The sequence below is a fragment of the Corythoichthys intestinalis genome, chromosome 19 (genome assembly GCF_030265065.1).
Source record: "Corythoichthys intestinalis isolate RoL2023-P3 chromosome 19, ASM3026506v1, whole genome shotgun sequence".
NCBI lineage: Eukaryota > Metazoa > Chordata > Actinopteri > Syngnathiformes > Syngnathidae > Corythoichthys > Corythoichthys intestinalis.
Window position 1 is genome coordinate 12,127,333 of NC_080413.1, and position 27,519 is coordinate 12,154,851.

At 38.5% G+C, this 27,519-nt stretch overlaps 2 protein-coding genes across 4 annotated transcripts in view; both read right to left on the reverse strand.

Moving 5' to 3' along the window:
• The window catches only part of mthfd1l (methylenetetrahydrofolate dehydrogenase (NADP+ dependent) 1 like), a 92,638-nt gene extending 79,155 nt beyond the window's left edge, over nt 1-13,483 (reverse strand). For all 3 annotated transcript variants that reach the window (XR_009061550.1, XM_057823480.1, XM_057823479.1), the window contains exons 1-4: nt 13,107-13,483; nt 8,184-8,268; nt 5,824-5,874; nt 5,680-5,733 (exon numbers count right to left, since the gene is read on the reverse strand). Coding sequence is in view for 2 of the 3 variants with exons in the window: in XM_057823480.1 (XP_057679463.1) it covers nt 5,680-5,733; nt 5,824-5,874; nt 8,184-8,268; nt 13,107-13,348 (432 nt within the window). In the remaining variant the exon portion in view is untranslated. The remainder of the gene's footprint in view (nt 1-5,679; nt 5,734-5,823; nt 5,875-8,183; nt 8,269-13,106) is intronic.
• Nucleotides 13,484-14,933: 1,450 nt separating this feature from the next.
• The window catches only part of phip (pleckstrin homology domain interacting protein), a 65,476-nt gene continuing 52,890 nt past the window's right edge, over nt 14,934-27,519 (reverse strand). Inside the window, exon 40 of the mRNA XM_057822097.1 lies at nt 14,934-27,108. Coding sequence (XP_057678080.1) covers nt 26,399-27,108 — 710 coding nt within the window. The 3' untranslated portion in view covers nt 14,934-26,398. The remainder of the gene's footprint in view (nt 27,109-27,519) is intronic.

Genomic DNA, 27,519 nt, shown 5'->3' on the forward strand with positions numbered 1-27,519 from the left:
TCAGTCAAAATCCAGTAAAACGGCCAGGAGCGAAGGGCCTTGCTCTGGTGAAAATGGCTAGGAGTGAATGAGTTAAGCTAGCGGACTTTTGCTATGCTTTTTAGCCAATTGTTCATTTGTTGTACTTAGATCCTCATTTATTTATTTTTTTTATACCATTTGAAGCTAAGCTCAGATATTTTATTTTTAAATGAAAGTGCAATTCTGCAGTTTAAAGAAACACCCGTAAATTTTATTTTGTATTCATATTTAATGCTCTTTTGAAAATCTCCTAAAATTTATTCTGCAACGCATTAAATGTTCCTAATCCGATTACTTGAACTAACTAGTTGATAGATTAATCGACTACTAAAATAATCGATAGCTACAGCCAGCCCTAAATGAAATTGCAACGCTGTCATAAATCGTCGTATTTCGAGCATATGTTGAGACAAATGACAAGTCAACTTTTACGTTGGATGTCAAAAGGATCATATGTTCTTGTAAGTTCTTGGTTGAGCTAATATATTTTTTAAATTCATTTGTAATTTAGTTCATAGGTATATTTAGTTGTTTTTGTGTGAATGTTTTTTGTGTGAATATGTCTTTGAACTATTTGTTGAGAGCTTTGGAAAATTAAAAAAAGGTCACATTTAATAGTCCTTTAAAAGTGCAATCTTAGCAAGCCTTTGTTTTTTTATATACTAAAATGTATTCTGCCACGCATTAAATGTTCCTAATCTGATAACTCGATTGTTCGAACTAGTTGATAGATTAATCGACTACTAAAATAATTGATAGCTGCAGTCCTAGTTAACAGCAATATTCAATATTTTTTAAACACTCCGAATTATCAGTTTACGTTAACAAGCCAGCGCAGAAAGTAACCCACAGGGTTTAATGCTCAAAGACTGTTGTAAAATGGCTTCCATTTGGCTTTTGCCACTCCCTGCAGTTTGCTCTTTTCCCAGACCACAAGACAGCAATCAAATGTATACTTTACTGACACGAGTTTGTGGAATTGTGACACCACAAAGTGAACCATTTGCTGTGTGTTGCATTGAGTTAACAGTAAAACTTTAGTATACAGTGGAGCAAATAAGTATTTAGTCAATCACTAATTGTGCAAGTTCTCCCACTTGAAAATATTAGAGAGGCCTGTAATTTTCAACATGGGTAAACCTCAAATATGACAGACAGAATGTGGAAAAAACTGAAAATCACATTGTTCGATTTTTAAAGAATTTATTTGCAAATCATGATGGAAAATAAGTATTTGGTCAATACCAAAAGTTCATCTCAATACTTTATTATGTACCCTTTGATGGCAGTAACGGAGGCCAAACGTTTTCTGTAACTTTTCACAAGCTTTTCACACACTGTTGCTGTTGTTTTGGCCCATTCCTCCATGCAGATCTCCTCTAGAGCAGTGATGTTTTGGGGCTGTCGTTGGGCAACACGGACTTTCAACTCCCTCCACAGATTTTCTATGGGGTTGAGATCTGGAGACTTGCTAGGCCACTCCAGGACCTTGAAATGCTTCTTACGAAGCCACTCCTTTGTTGCCCTGGCTGTGTGTTTGGGATCATCGTCATTCTGAAAGACCCAGCCATGTCTCATCTTCAATGCCCTTGCTGATGGAAGGAGAATTCCACTCAAAATCTCTTGATACGTGGCCCCATTCATTCTTTCCTTTACACAGATCCGTCGTCCTGGTCCCTTTGCAGAAAAACAGCCCCCAAGCATGATGTTTCCACCCCCCATGCTTCACAGTGAGTTGGGTGTTCTTCGGATGCAATTCAGTATTCTTTCTCCTCCAAACAGGAGAACCTGTGTTTCTACCAAAAAGTTCTATTTTGGTTTCATCTGACCATAACACATTCTCCCAGTCCTCTTCTGGATCATCCAAATGGTCTTTAGCGAACCGCAGACGGGCCTGGACGTGTACTTTCTTCAGCAGGGGGACACGTCTGGCAGTGCAGGACTTAAGTCCCTGGCGGCGCATTGTGTTACTGAAAGTAGCCTTTGTTACTTGTGTCTCTGTAGGTCATTCACTAGGTCCCCCCGTGTGGTTCTGGGATTTTTGCTTACCGTTCATGTTATCATTTTGACGCCACCGGGTGACATCTTGCATGGAGCCCCAGATCGAGGGAGATTATCAGTGGTCTTGTATGTCTTTCATTTTCTAATAATTGCTCCCACAGTTGATTTCTTTACACCAAGCGTTTTACCGACTGCAGATTCAGTCTTCCCAGCCTGGTGCAGGTCTACAATTTTGTCTCTGGTGTCTTTCGACAGCTCTTTGGTCTTGGCCATAGTGGAGTTTGGAGTGTGACTGACTGAAGTTGTGGACAGGTGTCTTTTATACCGATAATGAGTTAAAACGGGTGCCATTAATACAGGTAACGAGTGGACCCTCGTTAGAAGAAGTTAGACCTCTTTCACAGCTAGAAATCTTGCTTGTTTGTAGGTGACCAAATACTTATTTTCCACTCTAATTTGGAAATAAATTCTTTAAAAATCAAACAATGTGATTTTCTGTTTTTTTCCCCTCATTAAGTCTCTCATGGTTGAAGTTTACCCATGTTGACAAATACAGGCGTCTCTAATCTTTTCAAGTAGGAGAACTTGCAAAGTTGGTGGTTGACTAAATACTTATTTGCCCCGTTGTGCATGCATCGGTTTATCTGCTTATGTTGAAGTATAGACATTATGTGAAACAGAACCTCTGAATTCCTGCAAAAATTTAATTTGTGTCTGGAACACATCAAATCACATTAAAACTAATATCAACAGGAAAATATATTAAAAGATAATTAAATTGGGTTATGAACTTGGTCAAAATTAGTGTGGCACTATATAAAGAAATGATAGTTTTGTTAAACATTGTGAATATACGAGTTCTGTCAAATTTATCGCGTTAACGGGCGGTAATTAATTTTTTAAAAATTAATCACGTTAAAATATTTGACGCATTTAACGAATGCGCGGAATGACCCGCTCATGCATTGCCTCAAACAGTTCACAATGACGCACTTCAGAGCTAAGAGGCAGAGAAAGGGGTCTTGTTTTGTGCTTTTTCTTAACAAAGGTATAACACACGCGACGTGCTGCCACTTTGTTTCTTAATTAGCACATTCAGCTTCAACATTAACACAGCCTACGGCTTTTGGCAGGCCGTAACTCTAACTCACTCCTGCATCGTGAGTAAACATTGCCGCCGCGCACACTTCAGGGTGCCTCGGATAATTCTATATCAGAATATTACAAAAGGCGAGTAGACGCAGGCGTTGGACCGCGCCATTTATTGGCATAATCTTTGGCAACTCTTTCACAACAAACATAAGTATCATTTAGTGAAAAAGCACAAAAAAAAAAAAATATCTCTAAAAAAAAAATAATGTTCACAAAAAGAAAAGTGCTTCAATCTGTATTAATGAGGCCCTATTCTCACACAGTTAAACAACAGTGCAAAAGAGAACTGGCATTCCCAATCAAAATAGCTATGCAAAATACACATAAAACTTACTCAGACTTTGGTCAAACTCTATTCAAACATTTCGTTTAGTTCAGCAAATACACAGGATGGCAATATTTAGTCTCAATATACAAACTATCAGCGGTCTCGTACGTTGTGAAGACAGCACTCAAATGAACGTGAATTACAATAGACCCAGTCTATAAAAAAAAACAAAAACAAACAAACAGGGAGCTACGGCATCAGTCGAGGGACAAAACACACTGTTTGGCTTGATTTCTAAGTTAATTTAAAACTTACCATTGACACCTTGTGGTGTATTTCAATCACTACCTTACGTAGTTTAAGACACTGTGGAAGAACAGCAGGAAGCCCATGTGACGTCCCGCTCGGCGACGTCAACAATGGCGCGCTACTAGTTTATTTTTTGATTGAAATCTTTACAAATTTTATCAAAACAAAAACATTATGAGGGGTTTTAATATAAAATTAGAAGGGCTGTCAAAATTATCGCGTTAACGGGCGGTAATTAATTTCTTTAATTAATCACGTTAAATAATTGACGCATTTAACGCACATGCCCCGCGCAAACAGATTAAAATGACACCACAGTGTCATGTCCACTTGTTACTTGTGTTTTTTGGTGTTTTGTCGCCCCCTGCTGGCGCTTGGGTGCGACTGATTTTATGGGTTTCAGCACCATGAGCATTGTGTAATTATTGACATCAACAATGGCGAGCTACTAGTTTATTTTTTGTAGTGCTGCAACGATTAATCGATTAACCCGAGTATTCGATTAGAAAAAAATATTCGCATTATTTTTTTTTTGCTTCGAGTATTCGTTTAATTAAAGTGGCGTTGTAATGGTTTATTTTGAAAGTGTTCCCATTTAGTTTTATTGATTAGGGCGGATACACTGCCTGGTCTGCCTCTTTTCACACGTAAGCTAAGTTTTTATTTGAGCTAATGTTTTTTTAATGCATTCATAATTTAGTTTATAGGTATATTTAGAAGTTTTTTTGTGGGAATATGTGTCTGAACCTTTTAAGAGCATTGTAAAAAAAACTTTAGCATTTTATAGCATTTAAGCTAGCAGACTTTTTCTATGTAAGTTACCCCATTGTTCTTTGTTGTACACAGATCCTCATTTAAAAAAAAAAATTATACCGTTTGAGGCTCAGCTTAGGTATTTTAATTTTTCATGTTCCTTACCCGATTACTCGATTATTCGAACTAACTTGTCCAACGATTAATCGACTACTAAAATATTCGATAGCTGCAGCCCTAATTTTTTGATTGAAAATTTTACAAATTTTATTAAAACGAAAACATTGAGGGGTTTTAATATAAAATTTCTATAACTTGTACTAAAATTTATCTTTTAAGAACTACAAGTCTTTCTATCCATGGATCACTTTAACAGAATGTTAATAATGTTAATGCCATCTTGTTGATTTATTGTTATAATAAACAAATACAGTACTTATGTACAGTATGTTGAATGTATATATCAGTCTTATCTTTCCATTCCAACAATAATTTACAAAAAAATAAGGCATATTTTACAGAGGGTTTGAATCACGACTAATTACGATTAATTCATTTTTAAGCTGTGATTAACTCGATTAAAAATTTTAATCGTTTGACAGCCCCAAAAATTAGTATAACTTTTATTAACATTTATCTTTTAAGACCTACAAGTCTTTCTAACCGTGGCTCCCTTTAAGAGAATGTTAGTAATGTTAATAATGTTAATGCCAGCTTGTGAATTTATTGTTATAATAAACAAATACAGTACAGTATGTTGGATGTATATCTTATCTTTCCATTCCAACAATAATTTACAGAAAAATATGGCATATTTTAGAGATGGTTTGAATTGCGATTAATTAATTTTTAAGCTGTGATTAACTCGATTAAAAATTTTAATCGTTTGACAGCCCAAGAATATACCAATATTATTCCTCCATTTGGACAACTGATAAAGATCCACACTAACACATAAAACGATAAATGGCCGAGACAAAGACCAAGCTCCAACGTGAAGCCAATTTCATCTCATGTGAGTGAGTAGAGGGTCACAGTTGGGCAATCGCCTAATTTGATTTTGCGGTTCAGATGTGGTTGATCACATGTATAGCAAACAAACAGCTAACGGAATGTTCAAAGCATGCACAGACTCGCTAAACAATGAGAAGTCAGAAGAGTTTTGCTTTACTCACTTCATCTTCGCTGGGATCCTTGGCTAGACATATCTGTGTGACGTTTAAGCCCAACTGTGGAAGAATGTGTTTATGAAAACATTTTACTAGAACTGTGAGTAAGAGCAAAAGGGAGTTATTGATTACATTAAGATCAAGAATTACCTTTCCTGCTATTTTCTTATTGATTTCCAACAGGCTGTCGTCTTCACCCACCTTTAAAATAACGGAAATATGACAATGGTGAAATCTTATCTTATCCATAGTTTATATGGGTGTAACGGTACATGTATTTGTATTGAACCGTTTCGGTACATGGTGCTCGGTTCGGAACGGAGGCGTACCGAACGAGTTTCTGACGTAATGTAACCCTTACTTTTCGAGGCTGTGAGCCCATCGGGTTACAGTTTCTTTGTGTAAATTATATTTACTCCGTCTTCTCTACAATAATGAGGACCAACACAGTAGGACAGTATAACCCAGAAACGTCAACGGCGCGACAACGTAGCCGCCGCGAGAACGCAGTGAAACGCGGGCGTTAAAGTCAGTCAGCCAATGCACACCAGTCGCAGTCCGGCCGCGTGTTAGATGCGTTCCAGAAGCGACTCAACACGACGCACGCGAAAAGAACGGCAGAGTTTATTATTTGACGCGAGACGCGACCCTCCTGCGTCAATACTACTACCGGTAGCTAGGATTGGGCAGACCGGAAGTCACTCGTGTAAAGATACGGCGGATCCGGTCGATTTTCAAACTAATATGCAATCGTAACCCACTTTTTGAGTCCATCAGATCTCTTGAGTGGTAGATCGGGGCACAGTTGACTTGTCTTTGTTGATTTACTGCTGTCTTCGCTGCTATAATAATAACCAACACGGCCCCGTGTTCAATACAAAATCCTCCTACCACAACAAAACAAGTAGGAACTAATATTCACACAGGAACTAAAGTTATACAACATAAAATATACAATATAAATGAATACTAGAGGTGGGAATCTTTGGGCACCTAACGATTCGATTACGATTCAGAGGCTCCGATTCGATTATATATCGATTATTGAGGCATCACCCCCCCCCCCCCCCCACACACACACTTTTAATTTTTTGTACACTAGTTCCAAAATTGTTAAAAAATCCTCTCAGGCTAAACAAACTACTATTTCAGTATCAAGTTAACCGTTAAAAACAGTAAATAATATACTCAATTCCCCAGTCTGTATCGGCAGTTTTAAACTACACTCAATTAATTTAATGTTGTGAATCAAACGTTAAAGTTGTTAAAATTGCTGCTGTTATTCCAGAATTTCCCTTCTGTCTACTTTCAACGTGAAAGTTTTAAAACTGTTTCATCATTTAAAGATCGATTCAAGTCAAGATTTTGCAGATTTTTTTTTTTTTTTTTTTTTAGATAAAAAGTAATTAGGTTTGCTACAACAGAGCCTTCTAGAGAAGTCTACTGCTTTAAGATGGCGCCTGTTTTCTAGTGCGGGAAAGTGCCATTTTGCATCTAGTTCTTGGTATATGATTTAACACGGACGTCGTCTGCCATTTCACATCTACAGTAGTTCTAGATATATATGATATCTTCCATTGCCGTATATTTGTAGCAACTAGCAACTGGGTGCTGTTTGTAGCGGCTGGCTGCCGCAGTCAGGTGTTAATTGTTTTTTTTTTTTTTATCTAGCGGCATGAGTTGAACATGATATTTACTCTTGGTCCGTTCCTCATTGCGTCCTGAAGACCGCGCTGACTGTGTTTTATTTCCGCGTTACCTGGTATAATTCAATAATCGGAATTTGGATGTTTGTGAATCGTTCTCGAATCTTCCACGGCCGAATCGCGAATAATCTAAGAATCGGAAATTTCGCGCACCTCTAATGAATACTACATTTATAATAATGAATAATACATTTGCAAAATATAAACACATAACAAAATAAAAAATAGCCCATTTAAATAAATTGAAATGAGCTAAAACGAATACTAAAACTAGCTAGCTAAAACTAGCTAAAATAATAAGAATAATACACAGATCCTGCTTACACAATTAAATTTATTAATTTCTGTGTGGCGCTTTAACTTGAGAAAATCCACTAATTAAGCTTTTGAAAACCGTTCATAAGAAAAAAAAATGATTCATTGAGGCATTTCATTTGTAAAATATATGTTAAAATCTTTGTCATTAGGATTGCTTTTCTCTTTAGCACAGGACTTCTTTTTTCTTCTTTCTTTTAGAAAGAAAGCTGACCAATACGCGGGGTCTGAAAGGCAAATTGTTGTTGGATTATCTTTAAATACACACTACTTTTTGAGCAGAATTCTAGCTTTGTATAGGCTAATGTTCCTATAGTTGAAAGCACAAAGGTGTGTAATAAACAACTAGTACATTTATATTTTGCATTTTGTTTTCTTACTGTACCGAAAATGAACCGAACCGTGACCTCAAAACAGAGGTACGTACCGAACCGAGATTTTTGTGTACCGTTACACCCCTAATAGTTTAATATAAAACCAATTAACTACCTGTATAATGGCAAGCAACGGCTGGACTGCAGGATTTCTTCTCTGCAGGGCCACCATTGCCTCTTTAGTGCTGTTAACCACATCCCTGTGACAAAAAAAAAAAAAAAAACCTTTACCAATACTTAGATGACTAGAAAAATTACAGATGTATTAAATTCATAGTAACCTTATGGAATTCGAGCGGAATGCAAGGATGAGTTATATGCTGTCATTTTTCCATTAACGTTGTAGCAAAATACCAGTTGGTGGCAGTGTATGCCCACATAAGAAGTGTTTAGTGCTTGTGTTTTGCAGTTTCAAATGCTTCTGTAGACAAGTTTCCTGAGCGAAAATTGGGCGACATTTTCTGCTACGGACTAACGGTTTAGACAGAACACCATGAATTTCGGTTGAAGTAGACAAAGTTTTTAAACAGCCAAATCAAACCAGAGGAACCCACGGAACCTCCAAAAATGGATACAGCACGACATAGATGAGACTCCAATACTTTCTGTGCTGTGCTTGGTTGTGTGAACTCCTGAAAGCGCCTATATACTATGAAGTGGTATGAAGAAGTATCTGAACCTTTTGGAATTTCTCACATGTGATCTGATCTTTGTCCAAATCACACAGATGAAAAAACTGTGTGTTAACGAAAACCACCCAAACATTTATAGGTTTTCATATTTTAATGAGGATAGCATGCAAACAACAACAGAAGTATTTTTCGTTTTTTCACAAAAATTTTCAATGTAAAAAGCTCTTTGTTGTACGGCTGCCGCCACATTGTCTAACAGACTAGCATCATTCTTCGACATATTTACGTAAAAAAATACTAACTGCGCGTTTTTTTGCGTTTCACCAAGAATCGAGACTATTTTTCGTCCATATCTATAAAGAATTCAGGGATTTAAGCATTTATTCACAGAATTTTCACCAAAAAAGCTCTTTTTACATAAGATGGCCGCCACATTGACCAACAGACTAGCGTCGTACTTCGACATATTTACGTAAAATAAATGCTAACTGCACACTTTTTTTTTGCTTTTAACCAAGAATCGAGACTGTCTTACGTCCATATCTATAAAGAATTCAGGGATTTAAGCATTTATCCACAAGAATTTTCACCGGAAAAGCTGTTTACATATGGCGGCCACCACGTTGACTGACAGACTAGCATCGTATGTACTTGGACATATTCACGTAAAATAAATGCTAACTGCACGTTTTTTTTTTCTTTTAACCAAGAATCTAGACTGTCTTACGTCCATATCTATAAAGAATTCAGGGATTTAAGCATTTATTCACAAGAATTTTCAACGAAAAAAGCTCTTTGTCTGCGATTCCACTCGGTCAGCTTTAACGGTCACGCCAACAATGCAGGCCCCCTATTAATCGGTCCCGCGTCCCATCAATATGATTATGAAGTCTATAGACTGGCATTACAAATATAGCGGAGAAGAAGAAATTGGCCAGAGCAAAAAAGAGAGAGAGGCAGGTGTTGAAGTTGCGTGGGAGCGCCGTGTTGAGTGGCAGTGTCCCACGCTGGTTGTGTTTTGTTAATAAAAAGTCTCCACTGAAAGAGCCATCCGACGAGTCCATGTGTTTTATACACTTCGCCATCCACTCGAAGAACCAGATCTGTAAGTTTATCACCTATTAATGTCGATCATGTGTCTTCTGTTGTAAATTGGGTTATATGGGTACACAGAGATACAGTACATTGCATTAGTCTTGTAGTAATTGTTCTGTGTTCGTGTATTTGGTTGAATGTTAGTATTCTAAGAAGCTGTGTTTCTTATGCCTCAGGGTTCTGTCATGAGTATAATACTCCTCGGTGTCTCCTAGTTTGAAATGGCCTTAAAAAAAAATTTTTTTTTTTTTTTTTAAATCTCTTTTGCAAGGCGTGGCGGCTTTTATTTTGGTATGTCCGTGCGCCACAATGTTTTGTTGGTAGGGGAAACCCTGGTATTTCTGAACAATTAGCGTGTGTTGAAATTGACTGACACTTTGCACAGAATACCACGATACTGTGCTGCCTGTGATGTGTTCCCAGAGAGCCTGCACAGTTATTTTATATATATAGTTTTTTTTTTTTTTTTTACAATCAATACTGTATGTATACAATCACATGTTTATGTACCCAAAAGAGTAATCAAGTCGAAAATACCTTTATTCTACTTTGGGTACAAATTTGTGCATGCATGCGACTGTGTACATACATACATACATACATTTCCATGGGTCTGCATTATATATATATATATATATATATTTTTTTTTTTTTAATCATTATTTACAGTAATTCGTTGTTTGAGTGTGTGTGTTTTTTTAATTGTTTGATTATTTAGTTTAAGAAAGAATAAAGCCTGTTAAGTAAAAAAAAATATTGCCATATAGTAGGTAATATATACCATATGGCAATGGACAGTGGGGGAAATAAGTATTTAGTCAACCACCAATTGTGCAAGTTCTCCTACTTGAAAAGATTAGAGAGGCCTGTAATTGTCAACATGGGTAAATCTCAACCATGAGAGACAGAATGTGGAAAAAATGAATAAAAAAAAAATCACATTGTTGATTTTTAAAGAATTTATTTCCAAATTAGAGTGGAAAATAAGTATTTGGTCACCTACAATCAAGCAAGATTTCTGGCTGTCAAAGAGGTCTAACTTCTTCTAACGAGGTCTAACGAGGCTCCACTCGTTACCTGTATTAATGGCACCTGTTTTAACTCATCGGTATAAAAGACACCTGTCCACAATTTCAGTCAGTCACACTCCAAACTCCACTATGGCCAAGACCAAAGAGCTGTCGAAGGACACCAGAGACAAAATTGTAGACCTGCACCAGGCTGGGAAGACTGAATCTGCAGTAGGTAAAATGCTTGGTGTAAAGAAATCAACTGTGGGGGCAATTATTAGAAAATGCAAGACATACAAGAACACTGATGATCTCCCTCAATCTGTGGCTCCATGCAAGATCTCACCCCATGGCGTCAAAATGATAACATGAACGGTGAGCAAAAATCCCAGAACCACACGGGGGGACCTAGTGAATGACCTACAGAGAGCTGGGACCACAGTCACAAAGGCTACTATCAGTAACACAATGCGTCACCAGGGACTCAAATCCTGCACTGCCAGACGTGTCCCCCTGCTGAAGCCGGTAAATGTCCAGGCCCGTCTACGGTTCGCTGAAGAGCATTTGGATGATCTAGAAGAGGACTGGTAGAATGTGTTATGGTCAGATGAAACCAAAATATAACTTTTTAGTAGAAGCACAGGTTCTCGTGTTTGGAGGAGAAAGAATACTGATGTGCATCTGAAGAACACCATACCCACTGTGAAGCATGGGTGTGGAAACATCATGCTTTGGGGCTGTTTTTCTGCAAAGGGAACAGGACGACTGATCTGTGTAAAGGGAAGAATGAATGGGGCCATGTATCGAGAGATTTTGAGTGAAAATCTCCTTCCATCAGCAAGGGCATTGAAGACGAGACGTGGCTGGGTCTTTCAGCATGACAATGATCCCAAACACACAGCCAGGCCAACAAAGGAGTGGCTTCGTAAAAAGCATTTCAAGGTCCTGGAGTGGCCTAGCCAGCTTTTTGGTACAAGCACAGGTTCTCATGTTTTGGAGGAGAAAAGAATACTGATGTGCATCTGAAGAACACCAAACCCACTGTGAAGCATGGGTGTGGAAACATCATGCTTTGGGGCTGTTTTTCTGCAAAGGGACCAGGACGACTGATCTGTGTAAAGGAAAGAATGAATGGGGCCATGTATCGAGAGATTTTGAGTGAAAATCTCCTTCCATCAGCAAGGGCATTGAAAATGAGACGTAGCTGGGTCTTTCAGCATGATGATGATCCCAAACACACAACAACAAAGGAGTGGCTTCATAAGAAGCATTTCAAGGTCCTAGAGTGGCCTAGCCAGTCTCCAGATCTCAACCCCATAGAACATCTGTGGAGGGAGTTAAAAGTCCGTGCTGCCAAACGACAGCCCCAAAACATCACTGCTCTAGAGGAGATCTGCATGGAGGAATGGGCCAAAAATACCAGTAACAGTGTGTGAAAAGCTTGTGAAGAGTTACAGAAAACGTTTGGGCTCTGTTATCGCCAACAAAGGGTACAAAACTAAGTATTGAGATGAACTTTTGGTATTGACCAAATACTTATTTTCCACCATGATTTGCAAATAAATTCTTTAAAAATCAAACAATGTGATTTTCAGTTTTTTTTCCAAATTCTGTCTCTCATGTTTGAGGTTTACCATGTTGACAATGACAGAACTCTCTAATATTTTCAAGTGGGCGAACTCGCACAATAAGTGGTTGACTAAATACTTATTTGCCCCACTGTACTATTTTCATCGTGTAAAGTGTGACACAAATGTTTTTTCTTTTTCTTTTCTTTTTTTTTTGTGATACTTCCTCGTGCGAAGTATGGGTCAACCTTCCACTGAGCAAACCAGTTTCTCCCATTAGATAGAGGGCTAGCAGTTGAAAGAAATGGAATGACGCTTGTAAATTGGGGCAAACCAATCCAAAACTAAAACAAAGCTTTGCCTTTAGTCAGTTTACAAAAATCGGACCCTGTGTGTGTTAACCTTCGCCGAACCCCTTAGACTTTCCCACCGAACCCCTGGGGTTCGAGCGAACCACTGCCCTAGACTGAATGCAGTCCAGTTTTTCGGCAACGTGTCAACCCACATCCCACTGGTGATTAACGACCATGTGGACGGCAACCAAGAGGCGAGGTTACATCAGCAAGCGGCGGGGGAAGCCTGTAATCAGACCCGAGGAACGTGCGTGTTTGGCGGATAGCCAAAACGCTACAAACAACGGAAGTGTCGACCACACGAGTGATAAAATAAGACCCGATGTTGTAAACGACATATGAAACATAAAAAAAATACAACAATACATTTCCACTTTTACCTCAAAGTGCGGTCGAAGTCAGCACAGTCTTGTTTCCGCGACTGTTTCCCGAAGTAATCGGCTAGTTCGGCGTTGGTTCCCCGGTTAGCCGTAGCGCTCGTCTCCCGCACCATTACCCGAATGGGAGCCGCGCTTGCCGGCTGGCATCTCCGCGGTAACCCACTGACCCGGCTTCCGTGTCGGGCATGTTGCATCCGAAGAGCGACGTTGCCACAAGCGTTGCGAATTACAGATAATTTCATCTTCGCTACTTTTTACAGTTAAAGTATTGTTTTTCTTTTAACTTGTTACTTTTGTCCGATGTAAAGTGGGAGCCAGCGAGTTTGCCAAACCAGCAAGAAGCGCGAATTTCAGGCTAAAGATTTCAGGGTGCTGAAGGAGGCATGGCGCCTTCACGTACACGTGGATAATTGGGAATTTATGGTTGTACCATTTGAGTACAGACAAGCCATTACTGTCGGGCATTCAACAAAGAAAGACATGAATTTGCAAGCAAAGCGAAAACAAATTATTGAAGCAGTTGGCAAATTTTAAAGGAAATCTGTCATAATATCGTTCGTAATATATAAAAACGTTCAGATTTACGAGGTTACCCGAAAGCAGCAGCGTGGCAAAACGTAAATGCTAACATGTGGTTTTGACACAAGTCAAATAAGGTCAACAGCTCATGGGATTCCACTAAACAACTTCCAGCTATCATACATTTGAATTCCAATACATTTGCAAAAAATCTAAAAAGAAGAAAAACTTTCTTTTCCACATTATTACTCGAGGCTAGTGTGTCATGTGTAGCATCTTGAGGGAAACATGAATTTGGAATAAGGCTGTAAAATGGGGAAACACTATTTTGACAACATTCTAATTTATTGACACGCACCACTATTTTTAAATCCCAAAACTTTTGATTATTTTACTTTATTAGTAAACGCACTATATTTGCTTGAGTTAATACAGAGATTTTATCTATTTACCTAATGTTCGCATTCAAAAACTTTTTCCATGATTGAAATTTTTCTTTTTTGATTGAAGCGATTTTTCTTTTTGAAAAAATATATTTTTTTAAGCAACTCATTTTTTAAATTGAATAATAAAGACAAAAATGTCCTAGCCAAAATGTAGCCCAAAGACAAATCAACATTACTTCAATTAAAAAAATTAAAAAATTTGTTTAAAAAAAAATAGCTTTCACATGCATTTTTTGGGAGTTTCATATTTATTTTTGCATTCAAACACATTTTTTTTTATTGAAGGGACTTTTTTGGGGGCTTGAAAATGTATATTTTGATTGAGGCAACTTTTTTTTTTAATTGAAGCAACTTTTTTTAATTGAATAATAAAGACACAAATCTACCTCCATATGGCTCCGCCCAGGGGGTACAATTTTTGACTGGGTTAACAACATTGGCACGACACCGGCGGGCGCACCATATTCAATGAATGACGATCTTGGCGAAAAATATTGCCTAAGCAGCCTGATTTAGAATTCCCCTCAAGAATGATGGTGAACAAAAAACGCTCATTGGCAACTTATTATTATAAATATTCTTGTAAATTAATTTTATTGTGAAAACTGCATTTCGGGGTCATCAACATGTTGTGCCCCCCCTGCCCTAAAAGTCAAAATGGTTGTGACTTGGGAGTGTATATTTCCACTCTTAAATAAAATAAAATGCTCTGAAACGATTGTTTTATAGACTCTCTTAAATTTTCAATTGAAATAAGTTTGAAAAAAGAAGAAATTGGCCCAAAGTTTGCCCCTTTTATCTTACTCTGGAAGATGTTATTAAATAAAGGAATGAGACGTTCATACAGAAACAACTGTTTTATTTCTTTAAAATATTGTGTGTATCAACTAACAGGACAGCAGTACTTTGCCTACACACACAAACGTATACGTACATTCTAGTTTTAGGCTTTTTTTTTTCTGGTTGATTTCAGTAATATATTCATATAAAAATGTATACAAACTAACAAAGAAGTGTGAAACAAGGATTTCCTTTCATGCCACTTTCAATGACAACTGGCAATGCTCATTCACATAGGCACATACACGCACACACACACCCCAATCCCCACCGATCCATCTGTTTAAGGCCCCTTTGAGATCACTTTAAATGTGTTAGGACGGTTGATACGTCAGGATCACATACAATATAAATACAGGTGCGATTCATTCATGATATTTGGACAGAAAACAGGTAAGGTGGTGAAGTTCTCGTTTGGGAATTGTTTTGGAATTAAAACTTTCTTAAAGGAAAGAAGCTCCCAGTTCATTCACAATAAGAAGCATTACTATTATGATTATGAATAGGTGATGTCCATTTTAGGAAAGCAGGTTTTGTTATAAAATGTGGAACCTCCAAGTTGTCACATTTTTCTCTTTATTTTAAAATATAAATTAATTTTCCTCAATAAAAAAGGGAAACAATTGACATGCTTTCTATTACAATCAATTTGCTGAATTGTTCATTTTTAAAAATAAAACCTTTTATTAAAATTATACAATTTAAGATTGAACTAAATAACCTTTTTCCCCCAAATCAGCCACAACTGTACAACGAGGCACTCTAAAATTCTTATTTGACAACGAGGCTCCATTCCATGCTCTAATTTCTGTTCATTTTTAGCAATTAACTTCTACGTACTCCATAAAAGATTTCCAAATTCAAATTCAGCCAAGAAACATATAAAATGAGCAGAATCAGTTCCAGATTTACAAGGAGGGCCTTGAAATGCTGTCAATAGTCAATGGTGCAGAGCATGGTTTAAAAAAAAAAAAAAAAAAGCAAATTTTTTGGCTGCCAACCAGTCCTTGGTTTTGGCCAAAGCCAGCTGGGATAGGCACCATTTTTAGTTTTTCATTGGGGGGAAAAATAGAAATGCCGGTATACAACCTTTATTACCCAACCCAATGTGGACATTACAAAATGGGAAAACAGGAGGTTCCACAGTATGTACCAAGTACAGTGATCTCTCGTTTTTCGCGGTTAATGGGGACCAGAACCCGCTGCAATAAGTGAAAAACCGCAAAGTAGTGCCCCCCCCCCAAAAAAAATGTTTTTTTGTTTTGTTTTTGTGTGTGTTCATTGTATTTATTCAGATTTAGCATTGGAAAATTACAATGAGTTGCCACAGCAACTGTTTAACAAGTTGAACGATGATTGACGCATGTGGTGCTTTGATGCTGAGGCTTCCAGGGATCTGTGGCAAGATCAAACAGAATACGTCTATCAATTATCGTTAAGAGGAGGGAGAGTGAGACTACGTGATTGTCTTGGGACAGCTCATCTGTATTTTTTTTCCTTTTAGCTGAAAAAAAAAAAATCCGCGATGGACTGAGGGCGTGAAGTTTGAAGTGCGAAGTAGCGAGGGATCACTGTATTGAGAGATTTTGGGCCACAATCAAAATGTCTGAAGTACAAATCAACAATGTATGAATGTGTCGACAACATCAATATTCTAACATTAAATTGCCAGATCAAATGTGGAGTTAATGTGGGTGCCATGGAAGAAGATGACCATTTTGTTTAGGGGAAAAAATCCAGCCTGGTCTGGTCTTGAAAGCGAAATGACCCATTACAAAGGCTTCTCAAGGCACACCAGCACAGACCTTGAATATGACACTTGCCAATTCTGCCCATTTTGCTTGAATACAGCGAAGAAAATAAGCATTTGAACTAAAGATGTCCCGATCGATCCGATCATGTCATTTTCAAAGTATCGGAATCGGCAAAAAAATATCGGACATGCCTTTTTTTAATATATAAATTTTTTTAAATTAAATTGTTTTCTAATTGTATTTAACGTTACAGACAAAATGTCTTACACTCATCCAGAGTCTTTAGTTTTGGCTTAAAGTAGGGCTATCAAATTTATCGCGTTAACGGCGGTAATTAATTTTTTTTTAATTAACCACGTTAAAATATTTAACGCAATTAACGCATATGCTGCACGACCCACTCACGCATTCTCGCGTTCCATCTATAATGGCACCGACTTACCTATATATAGAGCTAAAAGGCAGCGTGAAATGAGTAAAGTGAATTTTGGCAGTCTTTGGAGCCTTTTTTTAATTGGCTAAAGCTTTAAAATCCCTCTCTCAACAATTAGAAATACCGTGGGAAAGCAATGTGGGTAAGAAAGGTAGTAGTTGATCTTTTTCTTTACAACCTATGTTATTTCCCAACGCAGAGAAGATAATCAATTGGTGCCACTACGCACAGTCATGGTTGCACTTCCCATCATGCATTTGGGCAGAACAGTTAAATGGCTACAGTATCATTTACTGAAAGCTCAACAAATACACTAGATGGCAATATTTAGTCACAATATACAAATAATTACAAGTCTTTCTATCTGTGGATCCCTCTCACAGAAAGAATGTTAATAATGTAAATGCCATCTTGAGGATTTATTGTCATAATAAACAAATACAGTACTTATGTACTGTATGCTGAATGTATATATTCGTCTGAGTTTCATTCATTTTTTTCTTAATGCATTGCCAAAATGTATATGATCGGAAAAATGATCGGGAATGATTGGAATTGAATCGGGAGCAAAAAAAAGCAATCGGATTGGGAAATATCGGGATCGGCAGATACTCAAATTAAAACGATCGGGATCGGATCGGGAGCAAAAAAACATGATTGGAACAACCCTAATTTGAACAACTTAAAATAGTTCTAATAGCAAAATAGTAAGTTCTCCCACTTAGAAATCATGGAGGAGTCTGAAATTTTCATCGTAGGTGCATATCCACTGTGAAAGAGATCATCTAAAAAGAAAAATCCAGAAATCACAATGCATGATTTTTTTACCATTTATTTGTCTGATACAGCTGCAAATAAGTATTTGAACACCTGTCTATCAGCTAGAATTCGGACCCTGAAAGACCTGTTTAGCCTGCCTACTAAACGTCCACCTCCACTCCATGTATTATCGTGAATCAGATGCACCTGTTTGAGGTCGATAGCTGCATAAAGACACCTGTCCACCCCATACAATCAGTAAGACTCAACCTTGTAAGATGGCCGAGACCAAAGACCTGTCCAAAGATACCAGAGACAAAATTGTACACCTTCACAAGGCTGGAAAGGGCTACGGAGCAAATGCCAAGCAGCTTGGTGAAAAAATGTCGACTGTTGGAGCAATCATTAGAAAATGGAAGAAGCTAAACATGATGGTCAATCTCAATCGGAGTGGAGCCCCATGTAAGATATCCCCTCGTGGGGTCTCAATGGTCCTAAGAAAGGTGAGGAATCAGCCCAGAACTATTGACCAGAGTTGGTCAATGACCTGAAAAGAGCTGGGACCACCGTTTCCAAGGTTACTGTTCGTAATACAATAAGACATCATGGTTTGAAATCATGCATGGCACGGATGGTTACCCTGCTTAAACCAGCACATGTCAAGGCCCGTCTTAAGTTTGCCAATGACCATTTGGATGATGAAGAGGAGTCATGGGAGCAAGTTTTGTGGTCAGATGAGAGATAATTCCACTAACCGTGTTCCAAGAACACCATCCCTACTGTGTAACATCTTGCTTTGGAGGTGTTTTTCTGCGCACGGGACAGGACTAGTCCACTGTATTAAAGAGAGGATGACTAGGCCCTGTATTGTGAGATTTTGGGGAACAACCTCCTTCCCTCAGTCCAAGCATTGAAGATGGGTCGTGGCTAGGGTTGGGCATCGAGCATCGATGGGAACCGGTTCTAACACTCTGATGCTCCCGGAATCGTTCGAATTTTAAAATTTCGATTCCTTGTTTCAATGCCCTGACTGCCGAGCGGAAAAAAATTGCTCGCGTTCAAAGACTGATATTTATATACAAGTTAAAATTAGCCCTGTGAGAAGTCCATTTAATTTAAAAATTCATCGAGAAGACTTTAATATACCGTAATTTCTGGACTATAAGGCGCACCTGACTATAAGCCGCCAGCCACCAAATTTGACATGAAAACGGCATTTGTTCATAGATAAGCCACACTGGACAATAAGCCGCAGTTGTCCTCATTGTATTATGGGATATTTACGCCAAAAGACATTAACTGGTAACACTTCATTTGACTGGCACCATAAGACCGTCATGAGACCACATGAACCACCATTAAGCTTTGAACCAATCGGCTGCAAAGCCTTATTGTCACTAAAAGCTTCATTTGGCCATCACTGCTTCCTTGGGTAGACAGTCAACCTCTGCTGCCACCTGCTCTCAACACTGTTATCATCCAACATTCCTCCTAGCATGCATGGCGGTGCTACAGATGTAAATAACAGTCATGTTCTGTGCTAATTATTTCTTCAGTTACTGTTCCAGTTGTTTCATTAATTGCTAGTTATGGTATTTGGTAACATTTTCTTGGATAGTGGTGCCATATACATTCCTCCTAGCATGCATGGCGGCGCTACAGATGTAAATAACAGTCATGTTCTGTGCTCATTATTTCTTCAGTTACTGTTCCAGTTGTTTCATTAATTGCTAGTTATGGTATTTGGTAACATTTTCTTGGATAGTGGTGCCATAATACTGTCATAAGACAGTCATAATTATTACATGACACTGTCATAAGCATTAATGAATGCTTATAATAGATGTCTGTTAGTGTCATCCAGCAAATTATCTCACTTTTGAATGGACGTAAAAGATCTGAGCTGGACATAAATGGATTTAGTGACATAATATGCCACATGACACATATTGACATCTGTTATAAGCATTCAGTAATGCCCATGATAGCGTCATGTCATAATTATGATGTTCTTATGACAGTCTTATGATGCCGCTGTTAGATAAAGTGTTACCCATTAACCCAAATAAATCAACAAATAAGCCACACTGGACTATAAGCCGCAGGATTCAAAATCAGGGAAAAAAATAGCGGTTTATAATCCGAAAATTAGGGTAAACTATGCAATTTTTCTTTGACCCTGCCTTTTAAAAGAATCGGAATTGAGAATCGTTCGGAACCGGAATCGAAATGTGGAATCTGAATCGGAACTGGAATCGTTCAATTTCAAACGACGCCCAACCCTAGTCGTGGCTGGGTCTTCCAACATGACAATGACCCAAAGCACACAGCCAGGAAAACTAAGGAACGGCTGTGTAAGAAGCATATCAAGGTTCTAGCATGGCCTAGCCAGTCTCCAGACCTAAACCCAATAGAAATCCTTTGGAGGGAGCTCAAACTTAGTGTTGCTCAGCAACAGCCCAGAAATCTGACTGATTGGTGGGCCAAGATCCCCCCTGCAGTGTGTGCAAACCTGGTGAAAAACTACAGAATTGCAAACATCCAAATATTAACATTAGTTTTCTCAGGTGTTCAAATACTTATTTGCAGCTGTATTACACAAATAGTTTTAAAAAATCATACATTGTGATTTCTGGATTTTTCTTTTTAGATAATCTCTCTCAGAGTGGACATGCATCTACAATGACAATTTCAGACAACTGTGAGATTTCTAAGTGAGAGAACTTGCAAAATAGCAGGGTGTTCAAATACTTATTTTCCTCAATGTATGTGTGTGGTTACAACATTGGAAAAATACAGTAAAGAGCACATTGCGAAGAAGCGGTGCGGGGTAAGTGCATGTGGCTATAGCGTTGGTTATGTGATAAGACGAGTTGCATGATGTCATAAATACAAAACTTTTCTCTCTCACGCACATACATCAAAGACATAAAGGCACATTGCAGTCGGATGAACACGATTTCTCTCTCTCGTCCATGTTGACATACAATAAAACAATATGACCCTTCTGACCAAAATTTGGTTTTTAAGCACAAACAGCCGTGATGTCCATGTGTAACTGAAAGCATACTGGTATATATACACATTTTGTGAGCATGTCTTAAAAAAGTTCTGCAAATTTGGTGTTTTTCTTGCAATCACCTCTAAAATCTTCAGAAAATGTTGGTTTTAAAATAAAGGTTCACTCCCTCCAGCAGTCATTTCTCAAAATAAAAACATTTTCATTGGACAGGGACACATACACGTTGTTGTCCACTGAAAGGCATGTACCTCCAAAGTTTTTCCTCTTATTGCATGAAAAATGTTTAACACAAAAAAAAAAATCAGAATGACTTTTGCATTTTTGGTGCAAAAACAAAAGTATTCCAAATTTAAGACTATATGTCTATACAAACTAGACATGTGCCCATTACTGGTTTCAAGGTATACCATGGTATGACTATGTCAAGGTTTCAAAACCATAAAAATTTTCCGTCATACCGTCCCTAAGGTATTAGCTATTTTTTACGTCCCGAAAATGCAGGGAGAAATCCTTCGCTTGCAGCTACAAGGCTCAACCCTCCCCCACCGGTTTTTGCTCAGTGTCAGTGAGCCAGCTGTGCTACACAAGGCCTAGAGGAGGTGAAATTCCTGAACTTTTTCCCCCCATCGAAGAAAATGAAATCGCTGGTATGGGAAAACTTCGGCTACAGAAAAGTTACAGACGGCTGTGGCTCAGAGGAGGGCCAACCGACATGTAAAACATGTATACGAAAGGTGGTTGCCAAGGAGGCAATACCTCCAATATGATTTCGCATTTATACTAGGGCTGTCAAAATTATCGCGTTAACAGGCGGTAATTAATTTTTTAAATTAATCACGTTAAAATATTTGACGCAATTAACACACATGCCCCGCTCAAACAGACTGGCGCTTTGGTGCGACTGATTTTATGGGTTTAAGCACCATAATGTAATGTAAATATTGACATCAACAACGGCAAGCTACTAGTTTATTTTTTGATTGAAAATTTTACAAATTTTATCAAAACGAAAACATTTAGAGGGGTTTTAATATAAAATTTCTATAACTTGTACTAACATTTATCTTTTAAGAACTACAAGTCTTTCTATCCATGGATCACTTTAAGAGAATGTTAATGTTAATGCCATCTTGTTGATTTATTGTTATAATAAACAAATACTTATGTACAGTATTTTGAATGTATATATCCATCTTGTGTCTTCCATCTTTCCATTCCAACAATAATTTACAGAAAAATATGGCATATTTTATAGATGGTTTGAATTGCGATTAATTACGATTAATTTTTAAGCTGTGATTAACTCGATTAAAAATTTTAATCGATTGACAGCCCTAATTTATACAAAATTAAAGGTTAGTGAGCACTGTCATGAACATTTCCCCCAGCTATGAGAGTTAACTCCAGTGTGTTTAGTGTGTCTAGCAGTGGTAAAATGTTTCTGTGCTCTCTGGCAACTGTCTATGTTGAGAAAGAGTGTATAATGTAAACATGATACGAGTCATACACACGTGCTTTCCATGGAAAATAATTATTTTTGTTCTGATGGTAATAATGTTGAGCTGTGGGTTTACGCTCACCTAAAAGGACTGCATTTATTTTAATTTTATTTGGAAATTTTCTGTTTTTTCAATTTTGGAAAAATAAAAGTCCTGTTCAATGGGGAAAAAAAACACTTTTTTTTTTCTAAACCCAGATATCTCAAACTAACATTTCAGAGCTGTAATTGCAATACCGTGAAACCGTGAAATTTTGGCTTAATGTTATCATACCATCAGAATCTCATACCGGCACATGCCTGATACAAACACTAACAAAATAAAGCTCACAATGGCATAAATAAAAGCATCATGAAGATTCACAAGTTTTGCAAAATAAAGAAAAATGCAACTTCTTTCATTGGACAACAACAACACACACACACACACACACACACACACACACACACACACACACACACACACACACATAGGCACAGTTATACAATATTGTAAACCGTATATGCATCTCCAAAATCACATGGGAAAAAAAATCAGTGTGATGATTAAGATAATTTAGGAGAAAACATTTTAAATCACCAAAAAAAAAAAAACTTAATTGGACAATGACAGCCAAGGGCGTAGGTTCGTTCTCAACATTGGTAGGGACGATATAACAGCATAACGTGCACGAACCCTTTTTGGTGGGGACGGGATATCAATAAGACAAAACAGATTGGGTGAACCGGGCTCAGGGCTACATTTCTCATGAATGTGAAGCTAATTGATAGGCTAAATGATCAATGCATAATAAATCTGAATTGATTTATACCAACTTTCATGTGTATTGGTTCAGGTGATACAACGTTTGATTCAAACTTTTGTTTTCAACAACTACTGAAGAAACATTTTGAAGTGCAAGTGCCTTTATTTAAAAAACGGGGAGGTTTCCAATAATGGGTCTACTTCTCGGGGACACTCGAGCACCCAGACTCCAACTAAAGTAGTGTAAATAAAGGAGATAGTACCTTTTCTTGTAGGCACGGTCTGTTTGCATTATGCTAACACACTCGATATAATAAAAAAGACATTTAACCATAGTTTAATGTTATAAGAATTATAATATGTTATAATACACAGATGCACTCCTTACAAAGCAGGAGGCTGAGTCATCAGTACATTCCATATCAGCCCCCTCGCCTGATAAGTAATGGAAAAGACACAGTCGTCATCTCTTCGGTGGGGCCAAGACACCCCGGCCAACCAAAGCAACACCCGTAAACAAGAAGAACTAAGTTTGATAGCGCGGCCCCTCTCAGACGTCAAGGCAGCCCCAAGCTCCCACCTCAGTTGAACTAAACAGCCCAAACTGCGATAGATTATTATCCTAAACACACCCTTATTCTGTCCACAGCCCGCCCCGCAAGAGCCTTCAAAAGACTAAATGTTTAACTAATCGTGGTCATTTTTCTCGGGAACCTTTTGTTGACGTGTGATAGGGTGACCTTCGCCCAAGAGTCTGTTTCGCTTTGCTGTTTGATCGCTGTCAACCTGATTAAATTGTGAACTTGTTTTCGGTGAGCCTTCTTTAAACCTTTCAAAATGGAGTCAGTACAAAGGGTTAAGACTAAGGTGAAGAGTTTGGCCTTTTGGCCGGGATGTTGAGTCCTGCTGCCCCGGGTCGCTGGAGCTGCGCCAATATAAAATTGATTTGGGGAAAAAATAATGAAAAAAAAATCTGAGATAGCCATGGATCGATCTACATCTGAGGCGTTCTAAACTACCCCAAAACTCAAACCAAAGTACTCTCATGAAATGTGTGATTTCATTTCAGTTTTATTCACGTCAGTTCATGTTCATGTCAGCGTCCCTCTGAAGTGGACCAATTCTTGGATAGCTCCCCATTTATTTAATAAAGGGACTAGCATTCTGAAGCCACAGAGTACAGCATTACCTTATACCTAGCATTATTACAAGTTCACACAGTTTAATGTTATGCTAACTGATAAAGGTCGGACCTTGGGTCGCAAAATTTGTCTTTTCTCCCACCTCACCACCATTGAAATATTTTTACTAGGGCTGTCAAACGATTAAAATTTTTAATCGAGTTAATTACAGCTTAAAAATTAATTAATCGTAATTAATCACAATTCAAACCATCTATAAAATATGCCATATTTTTCTGTAAATTATTGTTGGAATGGAAAGCTGGAAGACAAGATGGATATAAACATTCAACATACGATACATAAGGACTGTATTTGTTTATTATATTAATAAATCAACAAGATGGCATTAACATTATTAACATTCTGTTAAAGCGATCCATGGATAGACTTGTAGTTCTTAAAAGATAAATGTTAGGACAAGTTATAGAAATTTTATATTAAAACCCCTCTTAATGTTTTCTTTTCATAAAATTTGTAAAATTTTCAATCAAAAAATAAACTAGTAGCCCACCATTGTTGATGTCAATAATTACTTACACAATGCTCATGGGTGCTGAAGCCTATAACCCAAGCGCTGGCACCCAAGTGCCAGCGAAGGGCAGCAAAACTCCATAAAACACAATTAACAAGTGGGCATTTCACTATACTGTCATTTAAATCTGTCTGAGCGTGGCATGTTCGTTAACTGAGTCAAATATTTTAACGTAATTAATTTTAAAAATTACCGCCCGTTTACGCAATAATTTTGACAGCCCTAATTTTTACATCACTTACAGTGGCTGCTGCTGGCCGAAAAAAAGCTAGTATCTCTCCTCTTCAAAGAGGGCGGAGAAGGCGGCATGTTGTCGACAGGAATCTGTCGGGGCTGTGTGAGTGTCTGTGTGAGTGGTGGGATGGGAAGTCAAGTCATCAGCCAATCAGACGTGTGTTTGAAGGGGGAAAAAAATGGACCGGCACATTCAGCAAATGAAAAGGGATAAATGTAGGTCTGAACATAATGAAACAAAGTCACTTGATAATGGTAGGGTCTCTTCTATCCTTACAATAAATGGGAAGACAAGCTAAATTATCTATATTACTAAAGTCATTATATAATGCAAATAAGGTGGCTTAAAAGTTGGTGGGGACAATTTGAGCATCCTGAAGAGTTGGTAGTGTTATGTCCCTACAGTCCCGACGCAAACCTACGCCCTTGATGGCAACAACGTTGAGATTTAAAAAAAAAAAAAAAAAAAAAAAACTTGATAGAGATGTTCCACACATTCACAGACACTCACTCCATATTGTTGTTGTCCACTGTAAAGCATGTATTTTAATTTTTGACTCATATTTTAAAAACAAAACAAAAAAACCCAATTTTTTTGGCTAGAAAGCTGATAAAACAACATGTGGTGTACAATTTTTGAGAATCATCAATATACAGAATGGAGTTTCATGCTTTTCATTGGACAGCAATACGTAAGACTTCCAGCAGAGGGCGAAGCATCACATATAAATGTTAGAAAAACGGAAGGGGCCATTAGAAAAACATTTGAGGACAGAGACACTTCTGAGCTGAAGTGGGTGTCTGACTCCATCCATCCACCGGAAATTGAGCAGTTCCATAAAGCAAGCATTCCTCCTGCGGCTTTTCTTTTCAAGTACTGTACTAAAAGAAGTGAGGGGGGGTTGGTGGTCCAACATGGACCAATAATGGAGAAGGTGGGAGGATGGAAGGGATGGGGTGGGGGGCACAGCTTGGATTAGCAGCATCTGGGCCAAAGAGCGTGCAGCCCCTCGCACACGGTATTTCTGCAACATTGCCACTTGAAGGGGGGGGCATTACATCATAAACAATTTCAGAATTGTTTTTCTCCAAATAGTTTATTTTTTTTCTTTTGAAACAATGAAAAAATAAATAAATCAAGAAATATTTTGGGTAAAAAGAAAAATCTAAAAATTTGGAGCCTTTATCTTTTGACTAATCCCAAATTGAGACTGCATTTTCCTCCAAAGCTTCTTCAACCATCTATATTGTGTATTGTTATTTTTGCACAGGGAAACCAACAACTTTGATGGGCAAGGTGAAAGGGGGCTTGTGTGTGTATTGGGGCTACCAGCCAATCAGATTGGCCTTAGCCTTCTCCGTCAGTTTGCGTACACGTCCCTTAGAAGAGGTTCCGAAGGTAATGGAGGAGTCCTCAAAGAGCAACTGCCTCTGTTCCTCCTCCGAGTCGTCCTCTACGTACCAGGCCGAGCGTCGCCCCTGATTACGGGTGCGCATGGAGCCTCCTGCCCCGTCGTCCACCTCCTCCTCACCCTCGTGATGGTCCGCCGACCCATCCGGCCGAGTGGCTCTTAATGTCCGTGGCGTAGACGTGACGTCGTCGTGCGCTCGCCGGCTGCTCCTCCTCAGGGGAGAAGGTTCAGGCATCTCCGAAGGTGCTGGAGGAGAAGGCGGAAGAGGGGGAGGAGGCGGGGGTGGAGGTGTTACCTCCTCAGTTCTAAGCGACCGGGGTCGACCTCTCTTCTTCGGCGTGCCAGAGTCCGGCGCTGACACGGCGCCTTCGTCGCCGGTGGATTGGTCGAGTTCGTCATCGAGAGCCGGGCTGGCGGGCTCCTCTTTGCTCTTCTTGCTTTGCTTCTTCCCCGGAGGACGACCGCGCCTCCTGGAGGGGCTGCCCGGAGTCGCCGGGTCCATCGGAGGACTCGGAGGTGGCTCTGTTCGAGATTTCCGGCCTTTCCTTCCCACCCCGGCGTTCAAGAGACTACTGTGTCCATTCAGGTGAGCCGTGTTCTGGGTGATCGGGCTTTCAGGAGATCCTAAGTGACAGAAGGCATGTAAAATACAATCACATCCAATAGCATGATCGAATTAGGAGTTCAATTTGTTTTGTGACCGAGTTGCAAACATAGTTTCTGGTATGTCAAAGAAAACCAAGGGCTTGCTTTTCATTGGTTAGAGCTTATCCACAGATACAGTGAGGAGTAGAAGTATTTGCACCCCTTGTGATTTTGCAAGTTTACCCACTTAGAAAATAGGTAGAGGTCTGAAATTTCAATCATAGATGCATTTCCACTTATAGAGACAATACCCCCCCAAAAAACCAGAACTCGTCTTGTATGACTTTTTAAATAATTTATTTGTAATTTACTAGGGTTCATAAGTATTTGTACCCCTGAGAAAATCAGTGCTAATAATTAGTGTCGAAGCCTACAATTACAGAGGTCAGA